The sequence below is a fragment of the Ambystoma mexicanum genome, chromosome 11, assembly GCF_040938575.1.
Source record: "Ambystoma mexicanum isolate Mex_15411 chromosome 11, UKY_AmexF1_1, whole genome shotgun sequence".
Classification (NCBI taxonomy): Eukaryota; Metazoa; Chordata; class Amphibia; order Caudata; family Ambystomatidae; genus Ambystoma; species Ambystoma mexicanum.
This window is the reverse complement of record NC_090934.1, coordinates 270,755,641-270,780,730: the sequence shown is the minus strand read 5'-3', so window position 1 is coordinate 270,780,730 and position 25,090 is coordinate 270,755,641. Positions and strand designations below refer to the sequence as shown.

The following is a 25,090-nucleotide window of genomic DNA, read 5'->3' as shown; positions in this document are numbered from 1 at the left end:
CTTAGATGGGCAGGGGCATCATGATAGACTGTCACAGGATGCCATGCTGTTGATCGCTTTCTGACTACATCGGTCATGGCAGAGGCATCTTACACTGAAGACATTAGTGATGCCATCCACAATCACATGACCGGATGTACACTTATTATTAACTATCTTTGTATGGATCAGTTGCAGATACATAAGACTGTAATTGGATTGAGTGCTTTGTTGACACCTTCAGTCAGCTGATTCACCATAATGTGATTATCCTTAGTTTTGGCTATTGCATTAGAGCGCCACTTTGGGATAAATGGCATACGAGGATGGACAGAAAGCTTGTAGGTGTTGTTTGACTATTTACCCAACCATTGACTGCTCTTGGCCATGCTAATCCTGTTTAAAACAAGCATTGCCAAAGCCAACAGTTATATGCCCAAGTCACGCACCATTTTGCAGCTGCTGCCATCAATGGGAAGTCAATACCACTATAGCAGTGCCTGGCAAATGCCTCTCCCACGCCTAAATAAAAGCCAAAACTTTTGGCATTGGCAATGCTTGTTTTTAGAATGACTTGGGTGAGAAAGGCCCATCATCATATTGAGTCATAAGATTGATGTGGGCTCATCGCTTTGAGTGGCTGGCATCACATTAGGCATCACAGTAACAGAAGTGCTCAGGTTTATATAGAGCACATAAGCCTGCAATTTAAGTGGTGAACACACGGTCACTGGGATCGGTAAGTTAAGCAGATCTTCCCACCTTATCAACATGGAACTCGCTGAAATAAAGCAAATCAAAGCCATGCCCCCCCCCCCTGAAATCCAGCCCGCTCCGACAGCAGGGCTGTTGGAATGGAGAATCGCTGTAGTCAGTCATTTGTTCTTGGTTCCACCACCCAGAAGTGTTTCCAGGTAAGGGAGCAGGAGGAGGTAGTGCAAAGGATTTCATCTGGAGGAAATAAGGAGGACTGGAAGAGGGAAGGTGCAGGGTGGGCTAGGGTGCAGGGCGATCCCAGTACCTGGTCACCAGGTGTTGGAGAGTATGAGGGTGAACCCCTCATTTATAGCACGCAAGAGGGGAAAGGCATGCAAGAGGAGGATGGATGACTGGCGAAGGAGACAGACAAACGGGGGCCGAGGCCCCCTATTTAGTATGCAGGCCAAAGAACTAAATTAATGAAGTGGGGTCACAGAAGAGTGGTTCAGAGGGTGGGGCTAAAGGGGTGATGCTGAAGAGTAGGTGCCAGGATTCAGCTAAAAGATATAAAGCACAAGGCTGGCATGACATTTTGTGGAGAGCAATATTCCAGTATCTTGACAAGCCTTGGCATGTATACCAAGCGTAGTGCTAGTGATATGCCACTATCCAGACAAGCCTCAGCGTGTAAACCCACAATGGTGGTCACTGCGATATGCCACTATCCTGACAAGCCATGGCATGTAAACCCACCTTGATGGTCAGTGCAATATGACACAATATCCAGACAAGCCTTGGCGTATAAACCCACCATGGTGGTCACTGCGATATGCCACTATCCAGACAAGCCTTGGCGTATAGACCCACCATGGTGGTCACTACAATATGCCACAATATCCAGACAAACCTTGACGTATAGACCCACCATGGTGGTCACTGCAATATGCCACTATCCAGACAAGCCTTGGCGTATAGACCCAGCATGGTGGTCACTACAATATGCCACAATATCCAGACAAACCTTGACGTATAGACCCACCATGGTGGTCACTGCAATATGCCACTATCCAGACAAGCCTCGGCGTATAGACCCACCATGGTGGTCACTGTGATATGCCACTATCCTGACAAGCCTTGTCACTTGAAGAGCACTACTGTGATGGCAGACGCCAGCAACTGCATAGACACGGAGCTGCGAGTGACATGAAAGGAAGATTATGTCAGGACTGAATTTAGGTCAGAACTGGACAGATTAAGCTACTTCGCCAGATTTGAGCAACTCATAAAAGTATTTAAAGCAAAATAAAAGAAACATTTCGCTTTATTCTCCATTGGGCTGTGCATCATAGAAGGGTGTGGCAAGTTGCACACCTAACACTCTCAAATTGTTGTTACCAGCACTATGTGAGTGCTGTGGCCCTGAAGAAAGTGGTGTATCCTTCGTAACACTGAAATCGGATAAAGATCCACCCATCATAAGAACAAACGACGACTAAAAAAATATACAGCATCACACGTGATCTTGGAATTCCAGTTTTTCTAAAACAACACAAAACAAGTCTACTGTTGAAGAATAAAGTGCCAAAGAAATGAGGGAATGAACTTAACAGTCAAGATTGGCATGCATACACTACAAAAGATACATTTCGGAAAATGTTGTATCAAGCCTAGGAAGTTGAGTACTCCCAAGCCCTGAAGAAGGATTCTGTTGTTATCCGAAACATGTTGGCAAACTTTTATTACCATCATTGGAGTGTTTTAGGAGATACGGCCATATATAATTGAACTACTCATGCACTAGTAACTTTGAAGTATAGAATTGTACATGGAAGTGCAACACAATTGTTTACCCTGCTTGAACTACCTTTTGTGAAGAATCATATTATACTTTGAAATGCTTTGTTTTTAGTATTGTTTTATGTTTGATATTAATTTATGGATGGCAGTGAGCCAACTAAACTGTACTTAATTAGACTCTTTCTTATGAAACACAGATTTCTATGTTTCTGTCTGCTTTTATGGACTTAACACTCATACACACCTGTATGTATGTAACCGTGAGTTGTAGGGTTGTCCATGTGGGAACACCTATGATTTACCATTGATTATATATTCATCTCATTATACCACTTATTGCAAGCAATTTACTTGAATACGTGGGATCTATACCTCCTAGGAGTGCATCAAAGGGGGCTCCGGTTGGCAGCAACTGGCTTGTAGTCAGTTCACTATCCAGACAAGCTTCAGCGTGTAAACACACAATGGTGGTCACTGCGATATGCCACAATCCTGACAAGCATTGGCGCGCATACCCAGTGTGGTGGTCACTGCAATATGCCACAATATCCAGACAAGCCTTGGGGTATAAACCCACCATGGTGGTCACTGCGATATGCCATTATCCTGACAAGTCTAGGTGCATATACCCAGTGTGTTGGTCACTGCGATATGCCACAATATCCAGACAAGCCTTGGCGCATATACCCAGGGTTGTGGTCACTGCGATATGCCACAATATCCAGACAAGCCTTGCTGCATATACCCAGTGTGGTGGTCACTGCGATATGCCACAATATCTAGAAAAGCCTTGGCGTATAAACCCACCATGGTGGTCACTGCGATATGCCACTATCCTGACAAACCTTGGCATATAAAACCACCATGGTGGTCACTGCGATATGCCACTATCCAGTCAAGCCTTGGCGTAAAGACCCACCATGTTGGTCACTGCGATATGCCACTATCCTGACAAGCCTTGGCGTATAGACCCACCATGGTGGTCACTGCGATATGCCACTATCCGGACAAGTCTTTTCACTTTAAGAGCACTACTGTGATGTCTCACAAAGTCTAAAAACATAACAAGTAACGGAATGAGATTGCATGGCAAGTTGTTGCCTGTAGAGATCTGTTGGCAACCTGAACTTGCAGGTTCAAACCCTGGCAGGACCAGCCTTAGCTCTTCCACCTTCCGAGGTCCATGAACTGAGCACCAACACATTGGGCCTCATTACAGGTCGGGCGGTCCGGAATTAACAGTGGCGGTAAACCTGCCGCCACTGTTAATTCCGGACCGCCCGATCCCGAGTCCTGGAGGCGGGAGGTGTCATTCCCGCCAGGTGAGCCTGGCAGATTTAACACCGCCCGCCTGCAGGCGGACGTGGAAACACCAGCACCATCACGAGATGGTGCCGGTGTTTCCACTTCCCCATTCCCATTGAGTCCTATAGGACTCAATGAGAATGGGGATTTACCGAATTCCGCTTCCGGAATTCCCGGGACACCAGGGTCGTAATGCCCTGGTATTTCTGGGAGTCACGGAGGTGGAATGGTAATACGAGTCCGGCGGTAACCAGGCGGTTTGACCGCCTTGGTTAGCGCCGGACTCGTAATAAGGTGCATTGTGTAGTTATAAAAATTATTATTCGAAGTCGGCAGAATACAGCATGAAGTGCACCTTCAAGAAGGTGATATTATATCATTGAGGGGTCTGCTCTTAATATCCTTGAGGCCAAAGGCCACATCGTTGGTGACGTCACCAGAACCCTGACATAGCATTAAAGGAGCATATTGCACATGATGCACATTTTATGTTAACATATCAAGCTATATAGGCAGATCGATGGATCGCTAGATAGATCAATAGGCGGGTAGGGAAACATGTCTTTCCAAGGAGCTAAGCTACGCTCGAAGAAACATGAACACGTATTAGCTTGGGAGAAACTCGTCGTTTAACAAGCCACGAAATGAAGAATCATGAATCATTTTTCACCTGATAACCCAGTGCACATACATGCATAATGAACACAGGGCAAAAAGGCGTTGCTACGGCAGACCCACTCGGTAATAAGTAAAACGTGACACACGCGGAACGCCGCCGCCACTGTTGTAACGGAGATCTCAGCATGTGCTGGTAACAATGAAACAGGACACACTGTGGCCTGGAGCAAAAGAGGAAAGTCTTGCAATACGAAAATGCTTCCATGGATTATTAACCCACCCTGAACCAAATTGGTGGGAGATTTTTCAAGGCATACAGGTAGGAACACAATGAAATAGGACATATGGTGCCAAGGCCCAAAAACAAGAAGGAAGCACGCGGAACGACACAGTTGGGATTAATAATATAGCCACCTTGCAGCGCCTCCAGAATTTTGCAGCCCGGGTGGTGACTGGATTACCTTATGGTGCCCATGTCTCCCCGGTTCTGCGTCGCCTGCACTAGCTTCCGGTGGCCCAGCGCATTGATTTCAAGGCACTCTGTACTGTGCACCATGCTCTGCATGGACAAGGGGCAGAATATCTATGTACTAAATTCTCTCGCTACCTTCCCAGGCGTTCCCTGAGGTCTGAGTCGGCCGGCCTGCTGTGTGTTCCATCTTTCCACCGTGTCAGGCTTGGTGGACGTGCCTTTTCCATTGCAGCAGCACAACTGTGAAACAAGTTGCCCGTTGAATTGAAAAATATCCATAATCATTTGGTTGTTAGGAAGGCTCTAAAAACTCACATTTTCTAATCTAGATGGCTATAGATATGATGATGTGTGCTTGGGGCCGCTTTTCCCATCTCCAGCACCATGATGCCTTTGGGCGACCGTGCGCTATATAAGAAACCCAAACATAACATAACCTTGAGCCACACAGGGGGCACAGTTTCAAGTTAAAAGATGGTCAACTGTAGGAGGCCTTCATTTACGATCAGAATGGCCAATATGTAACTGTAATGGGCAGGGGTCAAGTACTCAAAATTAAAGTGTGGGATTCATCAACAAACACAATGGGGGATGACGTTGCCAGAAATTAGCATATCAAAGTGAAATATGCACATTTCACTAAATTGGCTTTGCATAACCATCCAAATTGCACAGGAAGAATGGCGTTTGCCTTTCGTAAAATCAACCAACACACAAAACCAAGAGAGGATATTTTCTTCTAATAGTGTTTTTGAAAAAGGTAAAAGGTGTCCATGTTTTATATAACTCCAAGAACCAATAGAAATGTTTTCCCTGGAGCATGCAGTACGGAAATGCGACATTTCACCTTTAGTTGTTTGTTATTTGTTTATATAATGCAGTGGTGAAATGTCCGGACTGCAACCCTGAGGACTGTGGTTCCATCCCAAAGGTCGGCTTTAATTCCTGAATTTAAAGAGGATATTCAATTAATGTTTCTTATTTTAGCTGGGGGGAGACTGAGTCCACCCTCTGAAAAAAGTGGGTGAACTCTGCGCAGCCACTAACACGCAGAGGTTTCTAAGTGCGGACCTGGGGATCGAACCTGTGTTGCTCCGCGTCGTTTTGCTTTTAAGGCAAGCGTTGCCCCTGAGCTATCCTCCTGAGACTGATCATGGCCGTCAATGGAAATACAACATAAAGACCGAATGCCACTTTTAGAGGCTCACTGACAGGTGGATCTAGAACTGTCAAAGAACTTCGGAATCGGAACTGTAATGTTTGTAAAAAAAAACAAAAAAAAGCAATAGGAAAGAAAGTAAATGACTAGCCTAGAAAACGTCCAAAACATATGCACGTGCACCAGTTGTTTGATGTTGGCTAAAATTGTGCACCAACAATCCAGTGTCTTTCAGATAAAATTGTGCACAATCAGGTGCCTGTATATAATAATGTGCTTGTCACTAATAATCATTCATAATTAATAAACCATACATTTATGGTAATATGGAGTTGTTCATGTCCAACGGTGCATACAGACTGAGCGCACGGAAGTGGGGGAAGGTCTTTCTTTTAAATAATGTAATTTCTGCGTTTCCACTGTAATGCTGTACGGCAAACAGTGCTGTATTCTCCTCCCTGCTCTGGCAGGGAGTGAAGTTTCCAAAACGTTGTGCTGTACCAACATCTCAGGACAATGAAAAGCCACTTTCTTTTTAAAGAGATGAAAGATAAAGCATTACTATGTTCGTGGAGAAAGTGTCCTTAATGGCTGTGAAACTGTTAGCTGCTTCACACAGTCACGGTCATTGATGGAGTTGCCATTGCATGCCTCCCACAGTGGTTATGTCTGGGGTTCGAGCTGTATCTGGGCGGATGCCCTCCATGCTAGAGGATCCTTGCCTTTTCCTTGCTTGGCCATGTGCTTTTACATGTCCTGGGAACCCCTGATCCACCCAATGGACCCACTGACATGACCTGCTGCTATCCCTGGTGGCTACTGTGACCAGGGCAGGACCATCTATCCTGTTCAGTCACGCCTGAAGCACCCAATGGGCCCACTGGGTATGGCTTATTACCATGCCCAGGAGCTACTTTGAGCAGGGTGAAGCCTAGCCACCTTGTGGTCCAGTGGTATCTTCCCCAGAGCACAACCGAAGGCTCTACCTCAGACTCACCAAAATCACATGTGTTTGGCACTGACCCCCTATTTGGCTGCTGTCCCTACTTTGCCCCTATTTCAGGGACATGTCTTTTCACTAGCCCTGAGCCTTCCCAAACCACCACTCGCCATGACATCCGACCCTCTAGCCCTCCAAGTGGCCACTGGCCCTCCAGCCTCCCAGAGTGGTCAACTGCCTTTGGCTCCAGCCATGTCCAGTGACAACTGTTAACCTGCCAATTTGCCTGCCCCCCATCCTCCCAGAGGGGGCCACTGGACATGGTTGCAGCCATGCCCATGCTCCCCCTAACAGGTGCCCACAGTGGCCACTACCCCCCCCCCAAATGGCCACTGACTGACCCATGTAAGGTAAATAAAGTGGCCATTCTGTTTAGCGTGTGACTAGGTCCAGTGGACACACTGGCCGTTGTCGTGACCCGGCAGCACTCTGATCTACTTGTCGCTTTACAGATCCAAGACCCACATGTTGCCACCTGAACCTCCCAGTGTGCCACAGGCTACCACAAAAACAGTTGTCTAATTCGCTTTTAGGTGCATATTATGCCACTCCAGATCTTCCCGGATCTCCCTAGGTCTGGGTCGATCGAAGGAGGGTTACAATATACCCCTTTCAAACATGTTTACACCACAGGCTCCAGCAGGACTGTGCAAAACAATGGTGGCCTCATGAGAAAGGTTTCTCGAGTGGCCACCAACTAGATGTTCCCTCTTTCTTAGAGTCAATTTGATTGTCCCTTACTGGGTCTGCGCAGCCATGTTCTGCGTTCCCCAGGAGAGGGCACATGAACCCCGACCCAAAAAGCCAATGCGCTCGACCAAAATTGAAATGGGGGTATCCGGATTGTTCTGTCTGAACCAAGATATATCTAAACGGTTTGAGCCAGTTTTGCCTTTGTAAAGGTTTGGTGCAAATCTGTCCAACGGTTTGGGCTGTAGATTAGAGACAACCCTTTTCACAGAGAATAAATGGGAAATTGTATGTTTTGTCAAACCCTTACAACTTTGACCCCCTTAATGAATCCATCTACAGCTTTGCAAGGCTATAGAAGCAGGCTGATGCTAAGTCACTTTGCAAGACTGTAGAAGCAGGTTGATGCTAAGTCACTTTGCACGACTGTAGAAGCAGGCTGATGCTAAGTCCCTTTGCACGACTGTAGAAGCAGGCTGATGCTGGTCACTTTGCAAGACTGTAGAAGCAGGCTGATGCTAAATCACTTTGCAAGACTGTAGAAGCAGGCTGATGCTAAGTCACTTCGCAAGACTGCAGAAGCAAGCTGATGCTAAGTCACTTTGCATGACTGTAGAAGGAGGCTGATGCTAAGTCACTTTGCAAGACTGTAGAAGCATGGTTGATACTAAGTTACTGTGAACGACTGTCGAAGCAGGCTGATGTTAAGTCACTTTGCAAGACTGTAGAAGAAGGCTGATGCTAAGTCACTTTTCACGACTTCAGAAGCAGGATGATGCTAAGTCACTTTGCAAGACTGTAGAAGCAGGCTGATGCTAAGTCACTTTGCAAGACTGTAGAAGCAGGTAATGCTAAGTCACTTTGCATGGTGCCCAGTGCAGGAGCAGAGCAGAGGCAGAGGAACAGTTACAATAGCAGAAGAATCCTCGGGGATAGTCCTGCTGGTCAACACTTGCTGTTACGCTGCATGTTCTTTCTGCACCGATAAGCAGCTGTGCATGGCTCCAACATAGTGGGTCTGCATGTCTATGGTTTCTGTGGATAGACTACCCTGGTGTGCAGCGGTTGCATGGAGATAAGCAGTACTATTTCTGAGAAGTGTGCCATACAGAAGCTGGTTTCAACTACAATGTCCACGTCTAGTACACTGCACAGTCAGGGGATTCATTTGGTGTTTGGCGGTGGCAAACATGGAGATCGCCACATCACCTGATTCAAGGATTCCAATTCCTCTACAGGTGACCTGGGAAAGCTTACCTTTCACTATCAGCTCTGCAAAGTTGGAGACCCCCGAGCCCCGGCCAGACTGCGTCACACAGCGATACAGGTCCTGCTCCTCCTTGGTGGCCTCCTCTAGACGGAAGGATGCTTGGAAACGTCGGTGACTGATATGCTTCACCGAAGCCACTGGGATGATGTCACCATTCTGCCTCTGAAGAAGTAAAGGATGTATTATTAGCTCACCATCGCACACATATATATAGGTCAAAGGGAAAGGGTGTCCTACACTTCCACAAGGTGAATTGATCTCTTGAGACAACTAAATCATACCAAATAATTTCAATAAGTCTCCAAAGGAACACCCGCAATATCTTTAAGATCTCGCTATATGGCTCTTCACTATTACTACCGGCACCATCCTGTGCCACTTCAGCCGGACACTAGTGAGTTGCTTCTGTAGGGACAATCACTCTGGACCATATCACAACCCTGAACAACCCTGAGTTTGTCTTCAATGGACTGACTTAAATGTATTCATGCATTTGTTGTTCTTAGGACCTTTCATATCCCTTGCTCGCTCTACCCTGTCATCAAATTCTGAGGGTATACCCTAATCAGAAACCTTCATACCACCACTGATCACCTGCCTGAAACACCACCTGCCAAAGTAATCAGGAACCCCCTGACAATCCCACTTAGGAAATCTCTTAAGGGTTCCATGTAATTTCATCGCAGGATGTTTTTTTCACAAGGTTTTTTACTGCTCAATCAAATGTATTTCTTTTTTATTTATGGGGGATCCCCCGTAAATCCCTCCATCCCCTTTCATTTTTTATATATTCCCGAACACCCACACCCAATTTATATATTTTTCTAACCCCCCCCAAAAATGCGATTAGTTTTTTTGTCAAAAAATGTGCGGTAAAAAACCCAACGAAAAAACATCCCCCGATGAAAGGACATCGTACCCTCTTAAAGTCCATCTTAATGAGTACTTGGCTATCTCCCATCCGTGGTACTCCCTCAAGCAGGCAGTTGTTGCTACTCCTTTCTCCAATCTGCTGATATTCTTACCTGCATCAGAAATCGCTCCGCCTCCGTGGCCTTCCCCGCTGCAACACATTGGAAGGTAGCATTCTGGCCGGCGTTCACCTCAACCTCCCCCAGGCGTGAAAAGTGAGGTGCCCTCGCTGTTAACGAAAAGACAATAAAGAACTGCATTACAGAAAGAAGGTCAACCCAACTGCCAAACAGTGACAATAGTTGTAAGACCCCCACAGTAGATGTGCTAAGCCATCTGCAGCCTTTGGCTCTCCACCTGTTTTTGTCTACAACCCCCATGATCCTTCACCTTTGACTATGCTTGCTGGGGCTGATGTGAGTTGTAGTCCAAACCATCTAGAGAGCCGAAGGTTTCAGGACCCTGCTATAGGAATATGCACTAAAACATCTCTGTAGAATACAAGCATGTAATGTATAGACTAAGACACTCGTAGGACAATACAGCTTCACACAGTTTAGCCACTTTACTTTACTAATTTGTCTTGTGAACAAGGTCTCCCGGAGGCTTACAGGCACAACAAAGAACACAAAACTAGACAAACACAGCAAAAAGAAGCATGTCAACTGTGATTATTCAAAGACAGCTGCGAAACCAGGAAGAAGTGGAGGAAATCCACCAAATTATTGAAATAACAATGTTTTAATTTTCCTTTTAAAGAGAGCAGTACATTCTATCTCCATGATGTCAGGTGGAATGGCATTCCATGCCTTAGGCGCTGCCACGCAGAATGCAGATTCCATCACCTGAGTAAGTAGACACCGGGGGGGGGGGGTTTGGAGTTGATTGGTATTGTTCGAGCAGAGTGTCCTAACCTTGGGCTTAACAGACAGGGCTTCAGTCAGGTAGCCAGGGCCAATGCCATTGATACACTTAGGTGTTATCACCAATAACCAAAAGTGAATTCTGGCTTCAATTGGTACCCAGTGCAGGTTACGCCTTGCCTCTGATATATGGTCTTGCTTTCTCAGACCAACAATAATCCTGACCATGCTGTTTTGTAACGTTTGCCGCCTCACAATGTCACACTTGGCAATTCCAACAATAAGGCTGCTTCAATTGTCAATTTTGGATCCTACATTGGCCATGGCCACCCTCTCACAATTCATTTGGAAGATGTAAGGCCACAATTGAGCTAGTAATTTAATATGATATGCAGCAGATATGACCAGACTGTTTATCTGTGCCCTCATATACAGATTCTGAGCTATAATAATACCCACGGTTTTCACCTTTTTCTTGGTTTCACGGTTACAGCCTGATACAAGGAGATGCCCATCCTGGACCCAATGTCCTTATTTTATTGCTGGTACCTATCACCATTAACTCGATCTTCTCTTTATTTAATGCGAATTCATTTTCCATCATCTATAATTGTATGATTTCATAGATCTTATTTATTGTTTGGTCATCTTCCTTATGCAGTCCTGAGAGTGGGATGCTACACTAAGTGCAATCCGCGTAATTCGTGAATCCTATATTACTTTCTGACAGATTAAAAAAATGGGACTGGAAAGATATTATATAGAGAGGGAGATAGACACGCTCCCCGAGGGAATCCAAAATTCAAGCATGCCGCGGACGCTTCAGCCAAATCACTCCACACTTAACACGACCAATCACTCCGAAAAGATTCAATCCACTGCGTGGCATTGTCAGATAAAAAAGCTACCTCCCTTAACCTGGTGACCAGCTTCCCATGGTCCACCTAGTCAAAAGCGGCAGATAGATCCAACAACATCAACATTACTGTCTGTCCTTTGTCCATATACTGTAAGGGCCAGCAGGGCCGTCCCAGTGCAATGACCCTGCCTGAAACCCGATTGCCTACATCATTTACGAAGGGGTGAAGTCCACTGATGGTATTGCATTCCCTGTAACTCTGTAACTTAGCCTGCCACAAGTAACAGCGCTGCAATGCCCTTCGGCTGTATGTGCGCTATATAAATGTAAAAAATAAAATAAATACATGAATAAAATGAAGGCTAAACCACTCATGCTATTACAATGCTTTCATGGAGGGTCAATACACACATAGAATAAAGTACAGTGAATACATTCTAATAGGAATGCATCCCCCCCATAAAGAACAACCAAAAGCTTCAATGTAAATTACAGCAAATACTCTCTAATAGGAGTACAGGTCTGTATGATCCATTAGATTTGAGAAAAATAATTATAATGATAGCATTGCCCTGTTAAGTGCAGCTAGCGCATATGAGCAGGTGCACAGCCATGCAAAGTACAGTTGACCCAAGGCAACAAAGGTACAACCCTGTTAAGTATAGCTAATCCATCAAAGTACAGCTAACCCATCCCAGCAGCTAACTGTGAGGAGTCAGGAACGAAACTCAGACACAAGTTAGATATGTTTTTGGTTAATGCATTTTATTGAAAATAAAAGGGTTGGGAAATGTCTCTCTGACCCTGCTCTAAGAGGAATGTCCCTACCTAAACCAAAACTAAGAATCTGTCTTTGTCAGGCCGTCAAAATAAACTGCCCTTGTGTCCAAATGTTCTATTCTGACCCTCACACGAAAACTAAACTATAAAGGTGAATAGGGGAAATGTCTTTATCCTTTGAAGCATTTGCAAAAGTGTTCATAAAAGAAGAATAAATAGTTCCAACACAAAAGTACTTCAGGTATGAAGAGTTCCTGCTCCAATATGGGGCTCACTGCCCCTGGATTTCTTCTTCAATTAATCCATCAGTTCCTTGTGTCTATCTTGGCCAACAATAGCACTATCACAACCAAAGCTCCGTAGCTTTGTAATCAATTCTCCCAGGACATGGCTTTTCCTCATACACTTAACACTGTTCTGATTTTCTTTTACTTTAAAGTACTTGTTCCCTAAAACATTTACAATTGCCTGGTATATCCTCCTACCAGAATTTTCTTGTAGGTACACACTTTTAATTGCCTGTGGTATTCCCTGCCAGGGCTTCTCATCCTTACACACTTGTAATTGCCTGGTATATCTTCCTGCCAGGGCTTCTTGTTCTCACACACTTGTAATCGCCTGGTATACTCTCCTAGAGGGGCTTTTGATTTTCACACACTTGTAATTGCCTGGTGTACTCTCCTGCCAGGGCTTCTCAATCTCACACACTTGTACTTGTCTGGTATACTCACCTGACACAGCTACTTGTTCTCACACACTTGTAATTACCAGGTATACTTTCCTGCCAGGGCTTCCTGTTCTCACACACTTGTAATTGCCTAGTATACTTTCCAGCCAGGGCTTCTTGTATTCACAAACTTGTAATTCCTGGTATCTTCTCCAACCAGGGCTTCTTTCAATTACATGGGATTTCTATCCATTTGCACAATTGTATATTTACTTGGTTGGATAATATATCCTCTTGATATACATTTCGATTTGGTGTTCCTTTTGCTTTCTCTCTTTCTGTAGTTATTGTTATTAGTATTTGGCATGGTTGCTGATATGCCCTGGTGCCCCCATTGTCTTTGGGCTAACTCACCGGCTCTTGCTTGCATACCCAGGCTCATTTGCAGTCATCCATTGTATGTACACTGCCTGATTTTCCTTTGCGGCTGCTTCCTGTGCATTTTCCATCCTCTCGTGGCATCTCTTCCACACGCCCACTTTGCCTCAGGCTCAGGTAAGCAAGGTGTTGCTTATTGCGGTCAGCGAATGCCCAGGTGTTTTTCCCTGGCTCCTGGCGTTTTGGCGGCACATACTGCTCTTGCAGCAGCTCCCTTCTTCTTTGCTGGTGAGCTGGCCCCACCATGCCTGCTTCTGCTTTTCAGTCATTCATGCCTCATGGAGAGGTGAAACATTGTCAGCAGCCTTTAGCTTCTTGTTTCCATCCTTTAAATTTCCCAGGCACAGGTGTGTGCGGTAAAAGACTAGAGCACTCACTTGGCTTGTGACTTCTTCCACTCTGCATTGCTCTTTCCCATTTCTTCGTCCCAGTATTTAAATGATTCTGGGACAAGAAGTCCATTGTTGCTGATTGATTTCAAAAGCTTGAATAATCACTTTCAATAGTTTAAAATGGTAACGTATTTTTGTATGATTGAAAAATGGAACTGGAGATGCCGGTCTTGTAATTTCTACAAGAAAGATGAAGGTTGGAGGTTTGGCTCATTTGATGTGGGGAAAAGTTTTACCTTTTCTTCTTAGGGGAGGTGTAGACAAATGACAATGGGCCATAAGGGTCTTAGGTATGGGAGGATTACCTTCAAGGACAAATGGGGGATACCATGTCTCATCCAATGAAGCCATGCCTTCTCTTCAGAGGTTGTCTCCTTCCATGTGATCCTCCCTCATATAGCCACCCCCATGATCAGGATCAGGTAGCAGCTGCCATCCCCTGGCCACATGGGAGGAAGTCAACACCGGGAGATCAGTGATGACTCCATTGGATTCATCACATAACCCATCGCAACAGGTGCACAGCCATGCAAATTACAGCTAATCAAAGGCAACAAAGGTACAGCCCTGTTACATATAGATAATACAAAGTACAGCTAACCTACCCCAGTAGGAACACAGCCATGCAAAGTACAGCTGGTAAGTTATAAAAGGAGCAAAAACATATTAGTTATGACTACGCTGTTCAGAATTACAGCCATGCAAAGTACAGCTATCACATTTCAATAGAAGTACAGCCCAGTAAAATATGGCTTATCTAGTCCAATAGGAGCTGAGTCCAGTAAAGTACAGCTAGATCATACCAAATGGAGCATAGACCTGTTAAGTACAGGCAATCCATTGAAGTACAAGTGACCCACTCCAAGGCAAGGCCAGACACATATTGTATATTACCTTATCCATTCCAATAGGAGCACAACCCAGTAAAGTACAGCTAATCATCTCCAATAGGAGCACAGCCACGGTGTGAGCAAACTGTTGCAGTGTGCAGCCATGTAAAGAGCAGCAAACCTATTTTAATAGAAATACAGACAGGTAAAGTGTGGATAATCTAGTCCAATCTGGGAAGAGACCTTGTGAAGTAGAGCTAGACCATTTCACTGGGGGTACAAGCCTGAAATGTAAAGGCAATCCATTAAGGTGCAGCAAGCCTTTCCAATGGTAGCACAGCTAATCAGTTCCAATAGAATCACTGCCATGGCGCGAGTACACTATTCCACTTACAGCCATTAAAAGTACAGATCGCCCATTTCAATAGGAGTACAGCCCAGTAAACTGTGGCTAATCTAGTCCAATAGGGGCACAGCCATGTAAAGTATAGCTAGAACATTCCAAAAGGAGCAACGCCTTGTTAAGTACAGGTAACCCAATACAGTACAGTAAAGTCTCTAGCCTCCAGAAGTCCAGCTGATCCAGTAGCCTGGAGGAGCGGAGATCCCTCCATCCACTGCAGGAGCAGTAGGCACGAGGATCGATGCCCGTGAGCCCTGCCTGATGCAAGGTAGGCCATATGCCTCCCCCAGCTGCACCGTAGGAATCTGCAGTACGAATGTGCTTTTTTAAAAAATCTGCAGCAATATAATTAATATTATATCCGCCCGTTCCTGGCATTGCCCTGCTGCCCCATTCACCCAGGATTTGCCGACACTCTGCACTGGAGTGCACCCATTCTCCATTGGAAGCCACGAGGACTTCTACTCTCCAAGATGGCCGACCGCCATTTCCACAGCCACCCACCTGGCCCCTCAGCACTGCGCGCACTGTGATTAGCTTGCCACCCATACTTGTAGCCAATCACTAGCCGGCAGGCTCTGAGCCGGCCCACCTACTAAGGCACACCACGAAGGTACGGTGCCCGTCTCTAGCCTCCAGAAGACCAGCTGATCCCATAGCCTGGAGGAGCAGGAGCTCCCTCCATCCACTGCAGGAGCAGTAGGCACGAGGACCGATGCCCGTGAGCCCTGCCTGATGCAAGGTAGGCCATATGCCTCCCCCAGCTGCACCGTAGAAATCTGCAATACGAATGTGCTTTTTTTAAAAATCTGCAGCAATATAATTAATATTATAGCCGCCCGTTCCTGCCATTGCCCTGCTGCCCCATTCACCCAGGATTTGCCGACACTCTGCACTGGAGTGCACCCTTTCTCCATTGGAAGCCACGAGAACTTCTACTCTCCAAGATGGCCGACCGCCATTTCCACAGCCACCCACCTGGCCCCTCAGCACTGCACGCACTGTGATTGGCTTGCCACCCATACTTGTAGCCAATCACTAGCCGGCAGGCTCTGAGCCGGCCCACCTACTAAGGCACACCACGAAGGTACGGTGCCCGTCTCTAGCCTCCAGAAGACCAGCTGATCCCATAGCCTGGAGGAGCAGGAGCTCCCTCCATCCACTGCAGGAGCAGTAGGCACGAGGACCGATGCCCGTGAGCCCTGCCTGATGCAAGGTAGGCCATATGCCTCCCCCAGCTGCACTGTAGAAATCTGCAGTACAAATGTGCTTTTTTTTTTAATCCGCGGCAATATAATTAATATTATATCCGCCCATTCCTGGCATTGCCCTGCTGCCCCATTCACCCATGATTTGCCGACACTCTGCACTGGAGTGCACCCATTCTCCATTGGAAGCCACAGGGACTTCCACTCTCCAAGATGGCTGAAAGCCATTTCCACAGCCACCCACCTGGCCCCTCAGCACTGCGCGCACTGTGATTGGCTTGCCACCCATACTTGTAGCCAATCACTAGCCGGCAGGCTCTGAGCCGGCCCACCTACTAAGGCACACCACGAAGGTGCGGTGCCCGTCTCTAGCCTCCAGAAGACCAGCTGATCCCATAGCCTGGAGGAGCAGGAGCTCCCTCCATCCACTGCAGGAGCAGTAAGCACGAGGGCCGATACCCGTGAGCCCTGCCTGATGCAAGGTAGGCCATATGCCTCCCCCAGCTGCACCGTAGAAATCTGCAATACGAATGTGTTTTTTTAAAAATCCACGGCAATATAATTAATATTATATCCGCCCGTTACTGGCATTGCCCTGCTGCCCCATTCACCCAGGATTTGCCAACACTCTGCACTGGAGTGCACCCATTCTCCATTGGAAGCCACAAGGACTTCCACTCTCCAAGATGGCTGACCGCCATTTCCACAGCCACCCACCTGGCCTCTCAGCACTGCGCGCTACTGTGATTGGCTTGCCACCCATACTTGTAGCCAATCACTAGCCGGCAGGCTCTGAGCCAGCCCACCTACTAAGGCACACCACGAAGACACAGTGCCTGTCTCGAGCCTGTCTACGCCGTCGAGCCGAGGCCACGACCCCTGCATCTTCAATGCTATACCTCCAACCTACAGGGTAAGCGTGCTACTCTTCTCTATGCCACTACCCCTCCTCTGCTGCCGGTGTTCCAAACCCTCTCTAGACTAACATTGAACTTGCGTTCTGCGCTAACTAACTCTGACACTCTCCGCCCGCAAACTGCCGTGCAATGTGAACATACAATTTATATCAATTCTACTTTGCTAGTTACCACGACTGCGTGGCGTATATTACACTCAATGGCTCTGGCTTCTGCACAGCACCAATAAAAACATCTGATTCTTGCAGTACACCTACCAATTGGATCAGCCTACTCTTGCACTGTAATAGCAAAGCTGAATTAGCCTACTCCTGCATTGTGATAGCAAAGCTGAATTAGCCTACTCCTGCATTGTGATAGCAAAGCTGAATTAGCCTACTCCTGCATTGTGATAACAAAGTTGAATTAGCCTATTCTTGCATTGTGATAGCAAAGCTGAATTAGCCTATTCTTGCATTGTGATAGCAAAGCTGAATTAGCCTATTCTTGCATTGTGATAGCAAAGCTGAATTAGCCTATTCTTGCATTGTGATAGCAAAGCTGATTTAGCCTATTCTTGCATTGTGATAGCTAAGCTGAATTAGCCTATTCTTGCACTGAAGTAACAAAGTTGAACTAGCCTATTCTTGCATTGTGATAGCTAAGTTGATTCAATTTATGAGTCCCACTGTGCCTACCTGCCAGCACCCAGTCCACAGTGTCCTAACCTTCCTCACCTCAACAGCCCAGACCACTTTGTACTCACAATGATGCTCCCCTGGCTCATCTTCATCATGTTCCCTTTTTGTGTCCTGAACAACAATACACCATGCAGCGGAAACAGCTACATATCATTTAGCAATGGACTTGCCAAACTCGGCTGCCCAAGACACCACCCTATCCCCTGTCCCACACCTTTCCTGCCTACCCTACCACCTTTCCCCCATACTATCCACAGACATCACATTGCTAAACTCAGCGCCACATCAGTTAACATTCCAGTTAACAACCCACCTAACATTCCCAGCACCTTTGATAATAATTACACTGATTCTACCTGCAATAACAGACTTTAGACTGCACACCACACCTACGAAGTCGCCTGTAATACCCTTGACTAAGGATATTAATAAGAATAGCACTAACACTGCATCTCTAAAAGGATCCCTACTCAATGTCAGATCCCTTGTGGCTCATCCCGCTGAAATCGCTGATATTATCCTCTCAGCAGATCTTGACTGCCTTGCCACCACTGAAACATGGTTACATGAGGCAGCAGGACCCTACCTGACCCTTGCTGTTCCCAATAACTATTCTATCCTTAGAGCGGATAGACCCAGCGCTCGAGGAGGAGGTGGTGCATTCATCTTAAAATCCTCACTCAACCTCAGATCTATCACCTCCCTTCCATTAGAATCATGTGAGCATCTTACCATCAAAATACAAACCAACCCTAAGAGTACAATCACCCTGCAACTAATATATAGACCCCCAGGTCCCACAGACACCTTCGAGGAAGAGATCACCTCTCTTATAGCCGAAAACTCCAAACCTCTTTCACAAAAAACCAATCTAGGAGACTTAAATCTAGGTTACGACGACCCCAACGACATTCCTTCGTCTTCTCTCGCTAATGCCCTATCGGAGCACGACTATACTCAAGTCAACACACTACCCACCCATCAGAAAAGCAGAACCATTGATTTGGTCGTAGCCCACAATTGCAACATCACCTGCAAAGCCCCCCAACCTCTTGTATGGACGGACCATCTCCTCATACCATTTGATATCAGCACTAATAACCCTAATCCCAAACAGTGCACCCACGCGCCAGCACGCCGAAACCAGAAACAAGCGCAACATTACGGCAGATACCCTCATACCACTGGTTCTCCCCGTCCTTCGCTTCCAGTAACTGCTGACCTTAACCTCCTAGTCAGTACCTACAATGACGCTATGACTAACGCCATTGACGCCGTGGCCCCACTAAAGTTACGCAAAGGCAAACCTAGAGCGCACCTGAATTCTTGTTACACTCCTGAACTCAAAACTCTCAGAAAAGAGAAAGCCAAAATGGAAACCATATGGAAAACAACCCCATCAGCTGAAAATAAAACCAATCTCATGACCATATCCTCCCATTACAAAAAAGAGATAATCCGTACTAAGAAGGAAGCATACAATATGAGAATAGACAAGGCAGGCTCCTCTGCTAAAGAACTCTTCACCATTCTGAGGGAATTAGAAAACCCCAACCCACCCACAGACACCTGTGTGAAAGACAAACCTTGGTGCACTAGCATCCAAAATGCCCTCGCCAACAAAATCACGGGCCTACAAACTAAAATTGAGGCCAAACGACTACAACTTTCCAACAGTAACTCCTCCACCCCTAGCATATCCACCCCTACCAATATCACCTCTGGCTTCACTTTCAAAAAGGTTACTATACCGGAAGTCCAAAAAATGATAGCTTCCCTCAAACCTTCTAATTCAAAGGGGACAGCTGCCCTGCCCAGATCATCAAAGATGCAGCGAGAGACCTATCCCCCTTCAGCTCCAAACTTATACACCTATCCTTCTCTACTAACTCTATACCTAACAATCTGAAACAGTCATGGGTTCTCCCTCTCCTAAAAAAATCAATCTTTAGACCCAGCCATTCCCACTAATTACAGGCCTATCACTACGGTCCCCTTCCTGCTAAAAATCATTGATAGAGTCACCTACTTGCAAATTCAGGATTACTTAGAGTCCAATCAATTGTTAGGGCTGTGTCAGTCTGGTTTTCGACCCCAACATGGAACAGAAACTGCCCTTGTTGACCTCAAAAGTCAGATCAATGACATCAAAGACAAAGGAATAGCGGCCATAATGCTCCTTCTAGACCTCTCAGCAGCCTTCAACCTAGTCGACCATACAATACTCTGCAATCACCTCTCATCCGCGGCCCACTTCTCCTCCTCAGCCGTCATGTGGATACAATCCTTCTTAGCCAACCGAACCATGAGGGTCTTTTCACCTGCGGCTGCAGCAGACGCCATTCCCATCACTTACGGTGTACCACAAGGATCTTGTGTCTCTCCCACCCTTTACAATATCTTTACAAAACCTCTCTTTGACAAGCTGGATCACCTGGGTGTCACCTACACCAACTACGCAGATGACACCCAGATACTCCTGACCAGCTCTGGCAACTACAATATTGACATCACCAGGGTTAACAAAATCTTCTCCATCATTCAGGCATGGATGGCCACACATGCCTCTGCCGGAATGATGAGAAGACAGATCTCCTCCTAGTCAGATCACCCAACAACCTACAGAAACTCAGCCCTGACTACACCAACATCATCATCGATGGTAACACCATCCCCATCGCCAAACTTGTGAAAACCCTAGGATTCTACCTTGATGCCAACACTAACCTTGCTAAACAAGTCAACATGATCACCTCAACAACCACCTACACTGGGAAACTAATTAGAGCCTGCAGACCATTTTTATCCACCAATAGCTGCCTCACACTGGCTAGGGCTCTTAAACAATCCAAGCTTGACTATTGCAATAGCCTGTACCTAGGCGCCAACCAAGGTATAATCAATACACTTCAGGTTCTCCAAAACAACGCGCTGCGAGCAGCGCTAAACATTCCTAGGAGAGAGCACATCTCCCCCATCAGAATCTCTTGTAAATGGCTCTCCATTCAACACAAAATTGACTTAAAATTGTTTTGCCTCACTTTAAAAGCCCTTAACCACCTGCCCCCCCCCCCAATCTCACTAATAAACTCACTCTGAAACCAAATACTAGAATCACTAGATCCTCCAACACTCTCTGCCTCATGGTGCCCAGACTCTCCTTTAAAAGAGCCGGCGGCTCAAGCTTCATGGTCCTCGCCCCTCAACTCTGGAATACCTTACCATTGAATATCAAATCTACCGAATCCTTCCAACAGTTCAGGAAACTAGCCATTGGCTGGCTATTGGATAAAACCAATCCCAAGCAGGTCTAAGACCCTGACTACTGTATATACTGTACATACCATTCTAATGCTTAATTGTACGTGCTAACTACCTCTGACTGTATATATTGTATATTAACTCTAAAATGTATAACTGCAAACTCTATATATATTGTATATGTGTAACCTTTCCTTAAGCGCCCGTTTACTCCTGGGTCTGGAGCACTATATATATATATGAAATAAATAAACAAACAAACAAACAATAAAGCCAATACATTGGTGAAAGAACATTGTTAAATACAGCTAATCAAGTCCAATAGAAGCACAGACATGATAAACTGTTCCAGTATAATGTGCCCCCCTACAAAGTACAGTTAACACAATGCAATAGGAGTATAGCCGAGTAAAGTGTGGCTAATCTATTACAGCAGGTGCAGAAACCTATAAAGTAAAGCTAGACCATTGCAATAGGAGCAGTGTCTTGAAAGGGATAGGCAATCCTTGAATGTACAGCCCTGTAAAGTGTAGCAAACCTTTTGCAATACGAGTGCTAGAAGTAACGTAAATCTAGTCTGTTCTTCTGTTAATCTATTCCTTTACAGGAACAGTCCTGTAAAGTTCAGCTAGGCCACTCCACTAGGAGCCCAGCACTGTAGAGTATCAGTAGTTCATTACAGTGCTTCTATCCACTCTAAAGTACAAATAATCGACCCCACTAGGATTGGAGTGCAGAGTTATAAGGTACAGCAAATTAATTCCAATAGGAAACAGCCATCTACAGCACAAATAATCTATCACAATAACATTTGAATACAGCAATAAATAAGACAGCTCATCCATCCCAACAGGAACACAGCCCTCTACAGTACAAAACATCTAACCCAATAAAATTGCAATACAGCAATATATTGTACAACTAATCCATCCCAATAGAAGCACAGCCTCCTAAAGTACAAATAATCGATCCCGCTAGGATTGGAGTACAGTGCAATAAGGTAGCTAACCCATCGCAATAGGAGCACATCCCTTTAAAATACATTTAATCTATTCCAATAGGGCTGGATTGCGGCTAATTGATTTTAATAGGAAAGTACAGCTATCTATTTCAAATAGGAACACAGCCTTCAAGAGGATTACATTTTCCAGTACAAACACCGTTTATAAAGTACAGCCAACCCTTTCCAGGGGTGGGTTAACCCTATAAAGCAGAGCCAATACATTAAGGTGCAGCTGTTCCATGTCAATTGTAAATCCCTCTAAAGTGCAACTGATCTATCCCACAAGAAGCACGGCACTATATAGTGCATCTTATGCGTTCCAAATACCACAACAGCATGGTGAAGTAACGCTACCGCAGTCCCTTCCAGTACTAGTACAGCCATCTAAAGTATGGGGTAGGTCCTGTAATATGTAGGCCTATGCATTTACATAGGAGCAAAGCCCTATGTTGTTTGTGTATGTGTTCAACTGTTTGTATCAGAAGCCAGCCTGTGACATATAGTTGATGTTGGTCTTAGAGGACTATGGCCATGTTATCTATCACTTAAACTATTCCTATAGGACTAACACCCAATAACACATGATTCCGATACTGAATGGACTATACAAATCCCCAAAGGTGCAGCCCTCTGCTGACCCTTTTCATACCACCGTGCGGTAATATGGTCATGGAATGTTTGAGGGAAAGCAGTCTTGCTAGTGTGTGGGTTTACAAAAACAAGGTTGGACCAATGGATAGAGATGACACGGAGGTATTTTTTAAAACATAGTATCACACATTTTAATCAATTAACACATAGTTAAATGTTATATGCAATGTTTTAAAATCATAAATCACAGTTCATCATCATATATTTCATCTATACTTCTCTCATTCCAAACGCACTAATTCGTACAAAATTCTCCCTAAAAAAACAAATTCGGCTCTTTCCACATAATGTATTGCTCACTTAATACATATAATTCTGAAGACATAAATCAAGGTATTATCTGCCCAGTTTTTGCTTTCAGGTGTCGTATTTGTCTGGTCAAACAGTTAACCAGAATATCTTGTATAGTCGTCGACACGTGTTTTGGTCCACATTTAACAGAAATTGCTGTTTTTCATTCTTAAGACCTTCTTCAGGACGTAAGGCGCAGACAATTGCGTCTGCTCTTGTGTTTTGGAACAATATACGCCAATTGTCAAATCTAAAAAACAATACACATAAAATGCCATCAGTTTATTAGAGTGACTATCATTGTCAAGTGTATAGCATCTCAACACCACTACCTACTCACCCCTATGTGTCAATTCACAGGTAGGCAACTAAGTATGCGGAATCAATCCTTCACGGTATTAATGATATAATCAAGACCCTGTGAAACAAACAGAGGAACACCTTAGTTCTCTGTACCAGTAAAACAATTATTTCATAGTACATGATGATATAGTCAAAAGATATCTGACTTACAGTTCTTCGCTGATAAGCATCCCGTCGGATAACTCAAAATTCTCAAAAATCAAGAATTTTAAGATTTTTGGCTCCTCTGACCTGTAAAAGCCAGAGCATTCTATTATATAATGTATCGTGTATGTCATCTAGTGTTCTCTCATCATGGTCCGGGATAAAGATAGCAAAAAGTTTTGCAGAAAACTCTATGCACTCACCATTAAGGGTCTACGGGCTGTGTAATAGTTGTAAAACTTTCCGCCTATTCTCCAGCAACCGTCTTCGTAATTTGGATGCACGAGGCTGCTGGAAATAGTGCACAATTAAAATGGATGTACATTAGTTGCATCACCGCCATGTGGCAGTGAGTCAAAATAGGTTATAAAATTGTAACGACTAACTCACCACCCACTGCGCCACTGTAATTAATGCAGGTTGCAGGCTGCAAGAACAACCATGCATAGACAACCAACTGCCAATATCTATAGAAGTCTTATGATGTATTTCAACTACTACTGGCATTTTTACGACAGATCGTGTTATGTCCATATAAGTGTGGACAACCTTCTTATGTAGAAATACTTGTATGTATAACCAGCCAAAAAAAGGTTGGTGAAGGTGGGGGGGATGCAATGAAAGGGGCAGAGCCAGAAGTACTCTAAAGCTTCTCCCATACCAAACGTACAAACACATTTATTTTAAAGTGTTTGTTTAAATGTGCAGGCACGGCCACTGCAACCCACGTGGATGGCACGCCGCACACACAGACAAACGGCCCACAAGTACTAGCACAGAGCTTCTTCCGTGTCAATAATTCATACATTTTGCTAAGCAATGCAGGCGCAGGCGCCGTAACCGGACCGGATGACATGCCACACAAACGACGGCCCACATCTATTAATGCAGGGCGAACAGAGCGGATGTCCAACGCCCATGTATCGTCAGCCCACGTGCAAGTGGAATAATGCAGGTAAACTGACATATGTACTCGGATTAATTTAACCCAGAGTGCGTAAATGACACAATTGGTGTGCCCATATATTAAGACAGCTCGGCTTACCTCAAAGTGTGTTCATCACTTCCACGATGAGAACAAATGAAACCATAGTCCAGAGAAAATCGGCAACAGTAACAAAGGATTATTGCCCATTTATACAGAATAGTGGTCATAGAGAAGGGACTCCATCCCAAAATCATAACAGTCACAGAAAAAGGACTCATACTCAATCGGAATCAGTGTTGGTTAAGATACTATCAAAGTAGTGTATGCGAAAAGAGAATGGGACAAATGCAATCAATATAAGATCCTCTATAAAGTCACAGATAGTGACAGAAAATCAGAGGGACTTATCTGTTATCTATATCAGATGGTGGACAAAAGTACCTAATGTTTTGCTATAAGGGCATTCCACTCAACTGATAGATTTAAACCGTTACGTACAGTGTCAAGGGTA

The 25,090-nt window shown here is 45.2% G+C and overlaps 1 protein-coding gene across 5 annotated transcripts in view; it reads right to left on the bottom strand.

Moving 5' to 3' along the window:
- PTPRU (protein tyrosine phosphatase receptor type U) overlaps positions 1-25,090 on the bottom strand; it is a 1,238,801-nt gene that overhangs the window by 631,507 nt on the left and 582,204 nt on the right. For all 5 annotated transcript variants that reach the window (XM_069623015.1, XM_069623016.1, XM_069623017.1 and 2 more), the window contains exons 5-6: positions 10,015-10,130; positions 8,977-9,151 (exon numbers count right to left, since the gene is read on the bottom strand). In XM_069623015.1, coding sequence (XP_069479116.1) covers positions 8,977-9,151; positions 10,015-10,130 — 291 coding nt within the window. The remainder of the gene's footprint in view (positions 1-8,976; positions 9,152-10,014; positions 10,131-25,090) is intronic.